Source organism: Dipodomys ordii, unplaced genomic scaffold (assembly GCF_000151885.1).
Source record: "Dipodomys ordii isolate 6190 unplaced genomic scaffold, Dord_2.0 Scaffold226, whole genome shotgun sequence".
Classification (NCBI taxonomy): domain Eukaryota; kingdom Metazoa; phylum Chordata; class Mammalia; order Rodentia; family Heteromyidae; genus Dipodomys; species Dipodomys ordii.
In genome coordinates this window covers 1,098,526-1,111,637 of record NW_012267442.1, presented here as the reverse complement: position 1 = coordinate 1,111,637, position 13,112 = coordinate 1,098,526, and the positions used below count along the sequence as shown (strand labels likewise).

General features: G+C 38.4%; 1 protein-coding gene across 2 annotated transcripts in view; it reads left to right on the top strand.

The window, feature by feature from the left end:
* The window catches only part of Piezo2 (piezo-type mechanosensitive ion channel component 2), a 427,547-nt gene that overhangs the window by 245,389 nt on the left and 169,046 nt on the right, over positions 1–13,112 (top strand). For both annotated transcript variants that reach the window (XM_013035844.1, XM_013035843.1), the window contains exons 6-7: positions 4,443–4,653; positions 6,100–6,313. In XM_013035844.1, coding sequence (XP_012891298.1) covers positions 4,443–4,653; positions 6,100–6,313 — 425 coding nt within the window. The remainder of the gene's footprint in view (positions 1–4,442; positions 4,654–6,099; positions 6,314–13,112) is intronic.

Here is a 13,112-nt window from a genome sequence, read left to right as displayed (position 1 = left end):
ATTTTTTAAAAAGCAGGAGATTAAAGTTTGAAATCAAAGATGTTTTGCAGCATTCCATTATTTTTTTCAATACATGGATAATACTTTCTTTTGTTTCCTTTGCTTGCTGCCTTCCTTCTTTCTTTTTTACTTTTTTATTTTAAATATATATATATATATATATATTGCAAAGGTACTGTACAGAGGGGTTACAGTTACATGAGCAAGATAATAAGCCCATTTTTAAATTTTATTTGTACTTTTCAATAGGATTTATGATATTTATAGTATCCAATTTGCTAAATAATTGAATAAATCATAGTATAATCTAATCAAATCCTGCTTTTTGAGCACATCTATTAGCTGAGATACTTATTTCTTTGGATTGGAAATATTTAATCCTCTCTTTTAGCTATATTGAAATACATAATACATTAGTAAATACTGTAGCAACCACAATGTACCATCTATAACCAGAACACTTTCTCCTGTCCAAGTGAAACATTATAGCCTTTGGCCAGTCTCTCCTCTTTCTCTGCATACCTCCTTCCCCTAGCCACTGGGAAACACTATTCCACTCTCTAGTTAGGAGGTTGACATTTTAAATTCAGCATATATGTGAGATCATGCAGTTGCTAGTCTTTCTGAGCCTGGCTTATGTCACTTAGCATAAAATCCTCCAGGCTCATCACAGTGTCACATATGACAGGATTTCCTGTTGAAAGCAGCAACTTGTTAAAAGAGATGAAGCAAAGGACTTAAAAGTCTTTAAAATGCGCTTTAGATTTTGACAAGGCTAATAAGTCTTCAAGCTATAATATTTGACTTTCTAAATATTTGACTTACTTCATTTTAGATAGCTCACAGGACCAAGGGAGTTAAATCTTTCTATCCAGCTACTTCTTGTTAGCTCCGAAGGCCAAGTTGTAGTCTAAGCATGGACAGATTGAGACTCCAGCAAGCAAGGATTCTTGTTAGTAAATATGATAGGGTGAGTCCTTGCTCATGTTTACACTTCAGCAGATGAGTCACTGAAGGGGAAAGCCTGCAGGCTCAGAAGCCAGGCCAATGGAGGTGACTAATGGTGGTTTTGCCTCCCACTGACTGGGATAGTAGGGAGTCTCAAAGCCACCTCACTCTGTTCTCTCTCCCACCTTAGTGCGTTTGAAAAGCATTTCTAACAAGGGACCCCAGGGCTGTGGTATAAAACTTCCAAACATCTCAAGTACAGTGGTCTGTTCATAGACATCACAGAGGTGCCGGGTGCCTAGCAGAGGTCAGGGAAATGCATTTGTGTGACCTTAGCAAGGCTCCTCGACCAGACTTCTATTTGATTTCATCTACATCCGTAGCCATTATGTAATTGAATCATAAGTCATTTGATAGGAAACTTTGCAGCATGTTAACTGTGACCCAGGCGGCCCTTGATACGTTCTTTCTTTGCTTCCTCTTCGAGGGAAGTGAGCAAAGAACTCAAACAAACTTCCTTCCAGGAGAGAGACCTGCCATGTGTTGCTCCTCTGGCATCAGGAAGGTGCTGCTGCACAGGATGGATTCTGATAGTGATTCTGCCATAAACGTGAGGAGACCTGGAATGAGACCCATTTGTTCTCCAGTTACAGAGGCAAAAGTCTGTAGGTTCTGGTTCCTTACATCTTTCCCTGCTTGATCTGTTTCTAGGGACATGAGTGGGAAGGTCAGGTGGTCCCAGGTGGGCAGCACACAAGAGGTGAGCCACCTCTGAATTCTCCCCAAGGGAACCCACTAAAGCCTTGATGTAAAATCCACCAGTATGCCAGGGAATCCCAGTTGGACCACTTCTGTCCAACCCACTGAGCTAGCTGCTGGCTTGATACTTCCAGACAAAACTTCCAAACAGCCTTCTCGGCAAAAGACAAAAAGACAGGAACTGATTTGGACTCTACTTGCCATTCCTACCTCAGATTTGCCAACTTGGTCCCCCAGCCATATGCCACAGATTCTCAATTTTTTTTGGAGAATTTTACTTGGAGGGGGCTGGATGCTTGTTGGTAGAGTGGTGTTTTTCTAAGATCAGAAATCAATGCATATTTTTTTCTTGAATGGAGTGATCTGAGAGAAATGGAGAACATGTAAGACAGGACTGAAGGGAGAATGACGAAGCTGTTCTTCATCCTGGTGCCCTGAGGCTGCTGGAGCATGTAGAGCTTGCCTAGTTCAAGAGGAAGCCTGAGAGTGTGAATCACAGGCAGGCTGGAGAGGTAATCTGATGGACTAGTTACACCTTCTCATCTTCCCTCTGTTAAATAGAAAGCAAGGCCATCCTCTGAGAATGAGAGATGAAAAATCTAGGACTTGTCCTCTGAAGGAGTGGGAGACGTTATGGCATGAGACACATTGCCTTCCCTAGAGTCTTTGATCATCTTGCTCCTCTGACAGAAATGCTGTCCCCTGGGACTGCCACATGGCTGATGACTTTGTGACACTCGGGTCTTGGCTTAAATTTCACCTCCTAGGAAAGATTCCTCCTGAATCAGTCACCCACTCAAGTCTCAATCATTTCATGCTACATGACTTCTCTGAGTAGCATTTATTACTGAGATGCTTAGCTTGTTTGCTTATTTTTAGTTGTCTACATTTTTATTGCTATATCTCTTCCTAGATATATTAAGACACACTGACCTTGTATGTATAAAAGCATTGTAATAAAAAAAAGCATGAGATGTTCTTTCTTCTTCAGGGAAAAAATATGAAAGCAGTGATCTTTTTGTATCCACAGTGACTAGTTTCAAGATCCCTTATGGATAGAGAAGTCTATGTGTTCTCAAGTTCTTTATCGAAACTAGTATAATATTTGCACAGAACCTGTGCATATCCTTGCATTTACCCCTGGATTGCTTCTGTATTGTTTAGGGGGAAAATGTTTGTATGTGCTCGGGATAGACATGGTTCTTTTCAAGTGTTTATCAACTGTGCTGAGCTAAATTCATGGATGTGAATGAAACAAAAGTACACAGGTCCAAACATTGTTGCAATAGAATAGAGTGGAATCCAAGTTTACCTGTGTGACCAGAAGTCAGCCCAGGACCAGGTCCTGTTGGGGTGTATGTGTGCATGTCTACACATGTATGCATGTGTCCATAGGGTATGTGCATATATATGTGAGCATAAATGTGTTTTTGTGTATTGCATGTGTGTGGGAGGGTATGTTTATGTGTGTATATATATAAGGGGATATATGTGTGTGTGCATACATGTTGGGAAGGTCTGTGTGTATGTGAAGGTGTGCATGCATATATATATATATGTATGTATGTACATATATATGCATGGACATGTGGGGGGTTATTTGTATATTTGCCTGTGTGTGTTAGGCTGTATTTCTGAGGGCATGTATATGGGCATAGGTATGTATGCATGTGTGTATATATGTTTATATGAGTGTGTTAAGTGTGGGATTTGTGTGTATATGGTATGGATGTATACATGTGTATATGTTATTTATGAGGGTTCTCCCCTCTCAGCCACGGAATGAAACATGCTGAGAACCAGTGCAAATGTGTGAGCTGAAAGAACTTGTAACATGGGAGGTTGGAGGGCCAGGCTTCTCTCTTTCATCTTTCAGGATGTCTGACTGGGCCTAAGCCCTGTGGCTCAGTGGCCAGCTGTCCTGCACTGCCTCAAATGTGCAGGCTGTTGGTCTGGGGAACAAATGCAAACAGCTTTACAAGTCAGGTACATTCTTTTTGTCTTAGAGATATTGCTTGTATATGAGATTCTTTAAAAGTTTCTTACCCTTTTAATAAGCAAAAATTAAAATTCCCAACTTAGTCTTTACCAACCAAGTAGCAAAATCACCATTGCATATCTTTTCCAGTGGGAAATAATGCATGGAGATGTATATAGATCTGGTATCCAAGTTTCCCCTACATGACAAAGTCACTGTGCCCACCAGTGGGCAGCCAGTGTGACATTCTCTGAAAGTGTAAACATAAGAGTTACTGGCATACTTAGCCAAGCAGCTGGAGACTGCTCATCTTCTGCTCAGGAAATACTACAATAGTGAACTAAGATGACCTGCTGAAAGCTAGGTGCTGCTGTTGTTCTTTTAAACCACCTAGAACCTTGCAGGAAAACTAAATTTGAAGACTCGAACCCAGACTGACCCAAACTGAGATTGTCAATAGATACTTCTTAGTTTCTTCTGCCTATAAAAATGAACACACATAGGTAACTAACTACGCAAGAATATATGACTAGAGAAATTTTCTAGGAAATATCAAATATCTTCTTCAGGATAGTTCCAAGTGGTTTGAAGTCACTGCAGAGACTATCAAAGACCTAGGTGTGAACTGGTGATCTGAATGCTTTCCTGATTTGTGAAATTGACCTTGTTGGTTAATTCAGAAATTAGGACCTGTATCACCTGCCATGTGAGTTGTCAATGATGTGCAATATAATATTTTCTGTTTTTATTTATTTAGGCTGAAGGAGAAAAAATGGACTCAGAAGAGGCACTAATCTATGAGGAGGATTTAGATGAAGGAGAAGGTGTGGAAGGAGAGATGGAAGAAAGTGCAAAGTTAAAAATGTTCCGCAGGCTGGCCTCAGTTGCTTCCAAACTTAAGGAATTTATTGGCAACATGATAACCACAGCAGGCAAAGTTGTAGTGACCATCTTACTGGGCTCCTCCGGTGAGTGTGTTCTATACTAAGGCTGCACTGAGAACAGGTTGATCTGTGAGGAACAATGAAAGACATGGTTTTAAAAAAAGAAAAGCTGGTAACAAATCTATTCCAGGACACTAGAACAATACTGTAGCTTTTTTTTTTTTTAAGCCAGCCGGCCACTCATAGAAACCACACATAAAGAGAGTTCTTTTCCTGTTCACTTCTAGCTTTGGTGTTTGAGGATGGTTTCTGCTAACCTCTGTCAAATAATCTTTTTCCATATCTAAGTAACTTCATTTTCTGTGTTTAGAATAGAATAACAGTTCTACTTCATCCTCAAAATATTTGAATGGTGATCTCTTGCAATTAGTGAGTTGAATATGCCCATGGCCAGCACATTCCAAAGGCATGTTTGTTTACATGCAGTTATTTGAAAGCTTAATTTAACTATCCAGGGTAAACTTATTTATGTTTCCAAGTTAGATTGCAATCTTCCACCTCAGACACTTCTTTTAAATTTTGGCCACCATTCGCTCATTTCCTAATAATATTATCTCATTCTCTGTCCTCCTTCCATCCTGCTGCCCACCAGCACTCCTTCAATCACAAAGACTGCTTCAATCCAAAGACAAAAATAACTCAACTGGCTCAGTGCCAGTGATTCACACCTATAATCCTAGTTACTCAGAGGCTGATATCTGAGGATCTCAAATCTAAGCTAGCCCCAGGGGAAAAGTTCATGATATCTCTAATCAACTAGCAAAAAACCAAAGGTAGAGCTCTGCCTCAAGTGCTAGAAACTGAGTGAAAAAGCTAAGGGACAGTGCTCAGGCCCTGAGTTAAAGCTGTAATATTATCACATATCCACACAAAATAAAATGCAATAGCTGCTTCTTCATGGGAGAAACCCAATATTTTAATGAGGAGTTCTTTCTAAATGCACAAAATATTTTAAGACATATATAAAGGGTTGCCTGATCTTACATGTCCTTTTCTGGAGATCTTAAAGGTAGGACAAAGTTTTCAGGAGACTTTAGCTGCCATTGCATATATTATTACAAATCCTAGTCAATCGAAAAATATAAGTGAGTCTAAAGAAAATGGTGTAAGGAAAAGTTGGAGTGGATCTACATATGCTTCAGAAGGATTCTGGGAGAAGAAGAAAGAGGGAAACATTTAAATATAAATGTAAATTCTACTGGTATGAAAAATTAATATTTTCAGCTCAGTTTCATCAAGTGCTTTTTAGTGTACATGTAAAATTACTCTTTACTGTATGACTTTTTTGCAATACATAATAACAGTATTCTGTTTATATCAATAGACTGTGATTAATATTTTGAAAACTTGAGTGATTGTTTTAAAATGCAGGGAGGAAATTGACACCACTTCCAATCAGTACACTTGCTGAATGACAGATGAAGGTCCACTACTGTCCCCTTTTACCTGATTGTGTTTCTTTCTCCTCAGGCATGATGTTGCCATCTTTGACATCAGCTGTCTACTTCTTTGTATTCCTGGGTTTGTGTACCTGGTGGTCCTGGTGCCGGACATTTGACCCATTGCTGTTCAGCTGTCTCTGCGTTCTGCTGGCAATTTTCACTGCCGGGCACCTGATTGGGCTTTATTTATATCAGTTCCAATTCTTTCAAGAAGCAGTTCCCCCCAACGACTACTATGCAAGGTAAGAGAAATTGCTGAAGCAATTGAGGGTGTTCCTCACCAAGTCTTTTAGGGTCTGGTTAGGCTCTGAACATTCAGGATGGCTTCTGGATGCCAATTATTGGGGGTAAGCCACAATTTGGTGAAATGGAAAAGCAATATAGCACTTTACTCCTATTGGCCTTAGATGACACAGTGTAGAAGCAAAAGTGTGTCCTGGGACCCTAATCCCTTAAGGTCTTAGCTGTCAAAAGAGTTCTCAGAAGAACTGATGAAAAATAACAAGGGCATGTCTTAAGCATTCAACTAGAAAGCTTTCACGGGCCAAAAAGACCACTATGAAATAAGTATTAAAAATAATAATGAATTGAATATAAGAATTTAAAAACAAAAATACTATAATCTGAGCATGAGGCCCCAGTACTAAAAAACACAAAAAGAAAAACAAACAAAACCAAAATCCATTGAAACAGAGAGAGAGGAGAGGAGGAACTCTAATAATTTGCCTTGATAGAAAAGCGACTATTACACCAACTTCTTACCATGAACATGGAAATTAGAGAGAAAGAATCCAGCACTTTCAAAGTTTCAGAAAGGATTCTAGGCCTTTCTCAGTTAGAGACAAGATAATGCCAGGAAAGGAAAGTAGCAACAGAAAATTACTATCTGTCCATCCCCTTAATGAAGTATTTGATCTGGCTACAGCCTGATATTCTTACTTCAAGTGAGTTGAAAGCTGATGTCCAATATCAAAGTGTAACCCCATTAGATTGTTCCCTAATTGCAAAGAAAAACATTATAAGTTACAAAAGTAGTCAACCTCCTAATCAATTGATCAACATTAACACTTCTAGCTGGGTGTCTATGGCTCATGTCTATAATCCTAGCTACTCAGGAGACTGAGACCTGAAGAACATGGTTTGAAGCCAAGCCAGGTAGGAAAATCTGTGAAACTTTTGAATCCAATTAACCATCAAAAAACTGAAAGTAGAGCTGTGGCTCAAGTAGTAGAGCATTAAATTTGAGCAAAAAAGCTCAGCGATAGTGCCTAGTGACAGCACCCAGGCCCTGAGTCCAAGCCCTAGGACCAGCACTAAATAAATAAATAACATTATCTAAAATGAGATGGCCTAATATTTCAGACTTCTCTGTAGCATCAGAAGTACATAGTATCAAGCCTTTGACTCAACCTGTAATGTATAAGACATGCAAAGGATAGACATAACTTAAATAGGTCCACAAGAATGTGTGTCTACAAGACAAATGATGTGATCTGTTTAAGAACCAGCACATACAAGACAAGCAGAAATGTTGATAATCAGATAAGTTGATGTTAGGTGAAATGAACCCCAAGATAAGGACTCAAATGGTTTTTCTTTCTTGTTATTGTTTCTAACATATTTATACGATGATTTCTTTGTTGCTTTGTTTGTCCCTCCCCCATGGTATAACCCCTGTTTTCACTGTATTTGATGTTGATATAATTTGGGGAGGGGAAGGGAAAAAACAAATTGTTTAAATAGGGATACAGGGGGACTCATTGCAACAATAAGATGTACAAGACGTTATGTCGGAAAACAAACTTTACAACTTTGGCAGGGGGAGGCGGTGGGAGGGCGCAGATAGTAAGGGGAAACAAAGGAGGAGGCAACAATGCTTGATAAGAAATGTATTCATTACCTTACTCATGTAATTGTAACCCCTCTGTACGGCATTTTCACAATAAAAAAAACCTATTAATAAAACAAAACAAAAAAAGAACCAGCACATATATAAAACAAAAAAGTATATAGCAAAACTGTGCTAAGAATTACACTAATTTAAAGGAGAAATCAATATCCAATACACATGTACAATATGCCTCTATATTAGATCCCTGAAAGATATTTAGAGGTTAAGTGAAGAAAATTTCAATATTCAGTGGACTTTAGGAAGTAGTATGCAAGTTTTTCTAGTTACTTAGGTGCAGAACAGGCAAATGTTGATACTCTGGGGACTTATTTGTTCATGAAGCCTCATGATATTTAGCAACAAATATGACAGATCATAAAAGAAAGATAAAGACAACAAAATTACTTACACTAGGTCATCAGTAGAGGTTTATCTATTGTCCTAGTTAACCCTTTTTTTGTCTGTGAAAAAGTCCATAATTTAATATTGCAGAAAAGGAATCAAAATGTCAGGAAAGGCTATAGGGATGAACATTGTTCCAGATTCCTGGTCTCTGTCACCACTGGATGGTCTTGTCTTCCTATTTTGAAATGAGAAAATCATATTTGAAAAGACTATGAGCAGTATTACTTATTTTATCTGCTATTCAAGTTTACATCCTTCTTTCAGCAGACCCCAACAGAGTTTGTATATGTGCTTTTTGTCATATTTGATTATAAAAAATACCAAGCTTTAGCTGTGTCCATATAATACTGACAAATGTTAGTCAAATTCTAATACCATTTAAGTTCAGTTAAAGTAAACATTGACTTGTAAACTCAACAAATCTTATTCAATCTAATGAGAATAGAACATTATGTAGATATAGCAAAAATGGAGAATCTTTTTAATGGTGCGTATTTTATAATATTTATTTATTAGGCAGGAAGGAATAAATGCATATATAGATACATCAAAAGTAAGAACTCTCTAATGGTACAGATTGCATCATATTTACTTTATGCAGGAAAGAATAAATCCTAAGTTTTAGTGAAGACAGTAGTTCTGGACTTTAATTTGTTTTAGACTTTTATTTGTAGTTTTGTGAAACCACAAATGTTTTGTACTATTGTGAGGACCAACTATTAGAGGATACTTAATTGGAAATTTAAATATTCTGTTTAGGGCAGTAGTGTGTGTGTGTGTGTGTGTTATCATTTTAGGATCTTTTTGTGTATGTTGTGTGAATGCAGTGTGTGTGTGTGTGTGTGTGTGTGTGTGTGTGTGTGTGTGTGTGTGTGTGTGTGTGTGTAGTTTAGGATCTTTTCTGCCATCTAGGGGCAGATAATGGGAAATACAAAGACTGTAATCATCCCAAAAATGGATCAGGCAATCTTCAGTCCAATATTTCAGTCTTTGAAGGCTGTAAATCCCTGTCACAGTCTTTCAAGAGACTATTGTGATTTGAGAACAGTCAAAAACAAGATGTGAAGAATTAGTAGGGATGTATTCCAATGAAACTTTTATGGACATCAAAATGTGTGTCTCTTATTTTCATACTTTCTGAAATATTTTCTTTTCCAAACACTTAGTAATAAACCGTAGTAGCCTATAAGCTGAACTAAAAGAGTGATATCTCAGATTTGGACAACAAGTAATAGCTCTGAAAGTTTAATAACTTACCTGCCTCAGGTAAGTTATTGCCATGAACTTATTATCAATATATATTTTGTAGATAATCTCTTTAACAATTTAAAAGTCTGTTACTATCATCTCCTAGATTAAGTCCTTAATAGTCAGACTGTTCATTAGCATATAGAAAGCTTGAAAAAAAAACAAGAAAATACATTTCTGGACACCTATGGCTCACATCTGTAATCCTAGCTTCTCAGGAGGCTGAGATCTGAGAATTGAGATTTGAAGCCAGAGAGGCAGAAAAGTCCATGAGCCTCTTATCTGAAATTAACCAGCAAAAAAGCAGGAAGTTGAGCTGTGGCTCAATGGTAGAGCACTAGAAGAGCAAAGAAGCTAAGGGACAGCTCCCAAGCCCTAAATTCAAGCCTTAGTATTGGCACAAACAAAAAGGACAAGAAAAGAAGGAAGGAAGGGAGAGAGGGAGGAAAGTAGGGAGGGAGGGATGGAGGGGGGGAGGGAAAGAAAAGAGAGGAAAAAATACATATTCTTTAAAAGATGCAACTCTACCTCCCAGACCTAAATTGATTTTTGTTTTTGATCAGTCATGGGGCTTGAACTTGGGGCCTGGGCGCTATCAGCTCTTCAGCTCAAGGCTAGCACTCTACCACTTGAGCCACAGCATCACTTCCAGCCTTTTCTCTTTTTTTGGGGGGTCCGGTTGTGGGGCCTGAATTCTGGGCCTGGCGCTGTCCCTCAGCTCTTCAGCTCAAGGCTAGCGCTCTACCACTTGAGCCACAGCGCCACTTTGGCTTTTTTCTTTTTGCTTATGTGGTGCTGAGGAATCGAACTCAGGGCCTCAGGCATGCAAGGCAAGCACTCTACCACTGAGCCACCTTCCCAGCCACTTCCAGCCTTTTCTGTTTATGTGGGGCTGAGGAATCAAACCCAGGACCTCATGTACTCTACCACTGAGCCACCTTCCCAGCTCCCTAAATTGATTAATGTATTTATTCTTCCTATGCATAAATGGACATTTTAAAAAACAGACGTTGGATCCTACTGCACATGTTGCTTTGTAATGTGGTACTGAAATTGTTTATGTTCCTCTGCCATGAAATGTTCTTCTAGAATATGTTTCTGGTAGGCTGCAATGTGTTCAATGATTAGCTAAATTATACCATAGTCATCCATGGGGTTTGACCATCTAAATGGAATAAAACTCAGGATGAGAAGACAGTGGCCCTTTGCTGTCTTAGTGTGAAGAGGCTCTCCAGGGCTGTGTGATGCTGTTTCTGCTGGAGGTCCCCAAGGTTCCATGTTAATTTCGTGATGTGTGTTGCCTTCAACAGTATGGATGTTATGTGTGGCAATCCCAGGCCAGTGTGTGACACAGATCAGAGGTTTCCTTTCTTTCTAGGGTAAGACTTTTTCTGAAACCCAGTGATCCAAAAATATTAGGTGTTGGATCAAGAAAGAGAATGTATGAACTTCTTCAATTTTGGCATACAGGGGTAATAAGATTGCATTTTCTAAAACAAATTTCAAGACTCACTACTGGATAGTGACAAGTGTATGTATAGGAAGATTGAGACACTTATCCAAAGTTAAATTATTCTTCCAAAATTTGAGATAATTCAGCCTATTATAGCCACAAAAAAGTATTAGTAATCACACTTTTTGGACTTCATCCAGAAAAATAAATTTTCGAAATGAATCTACTTAATAGAAAAAAATGACCATGTATACAACTGGAAATAATCTAACAGAAGAAGGCCCTATTGAAACTCTTATTCTGGCAAGTATTGCTAAGAAAATAGCAAACTAAAACTTTGCATTAGCTAATGTATTTTCATGGAGAATTTCCTCAGGCAGGCAAACATATAACATTGTAAGAGATGAAGCAAGAATGATTTAAATAGCAAAAAACTAGGCGAGAGCATGACTCAAATGGTATGATTCCAGCCAAGCAAACAAGCTGAGTGAGCATAACACACTGAGTTCAAGCTGTGGAACTAGATAAATGTTCAGATTTGTCCCTTTACATAGATCCTTACCTAGTTCTACCTGTAAGGCTGTGTGGGCAGCTTTGTAAATCTAGGAGTACTGGGCCACTTCTGTCCTGCTGAGCTGTGCAAAGATGGTGTGCTGGGTAGGGGACAGGAACAGAAGTGGAAGAAGCATGTATTGTGCTGTCATGAGTGTGTAGTTCCCATGGACATTTTTAAATGCACCTCTCTGTAATGAGCTTAACTCTTCTGTATTCTCTGGAACTCTTCTAAAAGCCAATTCTAATAGCTTGGCAGCACACTTTTGACTGATTTCTTTGTAAAGATGATACTTAAAGTAATTCTGAAGTATGTTCATCTAAAAGCAGTCTTGGCATACAGTGAGCTTTATTTTCTTTTTCTTATCCAAAGATTTCAGGTTCTAAAGCAGGTAAATGTGCTGGGCAGGGCAGGAAGCAGCAATAAATGATCATCATTTCTTTATATAACAGATACTGTGGAAGAGATGGTGGCACATGCTTATAATCTTGGCTACACCAGAGGCTAAGATCTCTGTTTGAACCCATTCTGGGCAGAAAAATCCTTGAGATTACATCTACACATAACCAGCAAAAAGCTGTGCTGGAGACCTGACTCACATGGCAAAGTACCAGCCAAGCAAGCTAAATAGGCATAGGCTCTGAATTCAAATAATAGGATTGGCTGGATAGAAAGATGATAGATAGTGATCAATGGATTGATATAGTGTATAGATAGAAAATAGATGATATATTTAGATAGAGATAGATAGATAGATAGATAGTCCGAACCCATGTATTTAGTTCTCTGTCCTACTGATGAACATTTTGCATATGATAAACAGTAAAATGCAGATACAGCTTTAGGCTGTCTTTCTTACTCACTGGCTTTTATTCTGACACCAAAATTTTCAAGGGAGTCACTCCAAGGCTGAACTTGTTTGCTCTCTTTCAATTTGTTATTCTGTGGCTTTGTTCACATTAAATTTTGAAGGTGGAGAATGAAAGGATGGGAAGCACTGGGGATAATTCTTAGGCTGTTCCCATGAAAATGACACTATATTAAGTAAATCTACAATGGCTGTCCTATTACCCTTTTTTATTTTCTATTTCTATAAATCACAATGATTAGAAAAGAAATCATGTTTAATGAAGGAAACGTTCCTGTTTATTTCAGAGTTCAAATGATGTGACCAAAAGAAACAGCAAAATTTAGAAATTCAGAGGATCTTGGTTCAAAGCCAGCTCAGGCAGAAAAGTTGTTGAGATTCCATTTCCACTTAACTAGCAAAAACCTGGGTTGGAGGTGTAATCAAATGGCAGCACTCATTATATGACAAAGAATTTTATGCCAAAGAATGAACCAAAGAATGTTAATGTTCAATATCATTAATTATATTTATATGAATTGTGTGATAATCATTTCTATGTAAAGAGAAGTAAAGGTCTGGGTTGGGTTTCTCTCTCATGGTTCGGAGAACCAACCCGGCCCATCCTCTGGAAAATGAAGAAT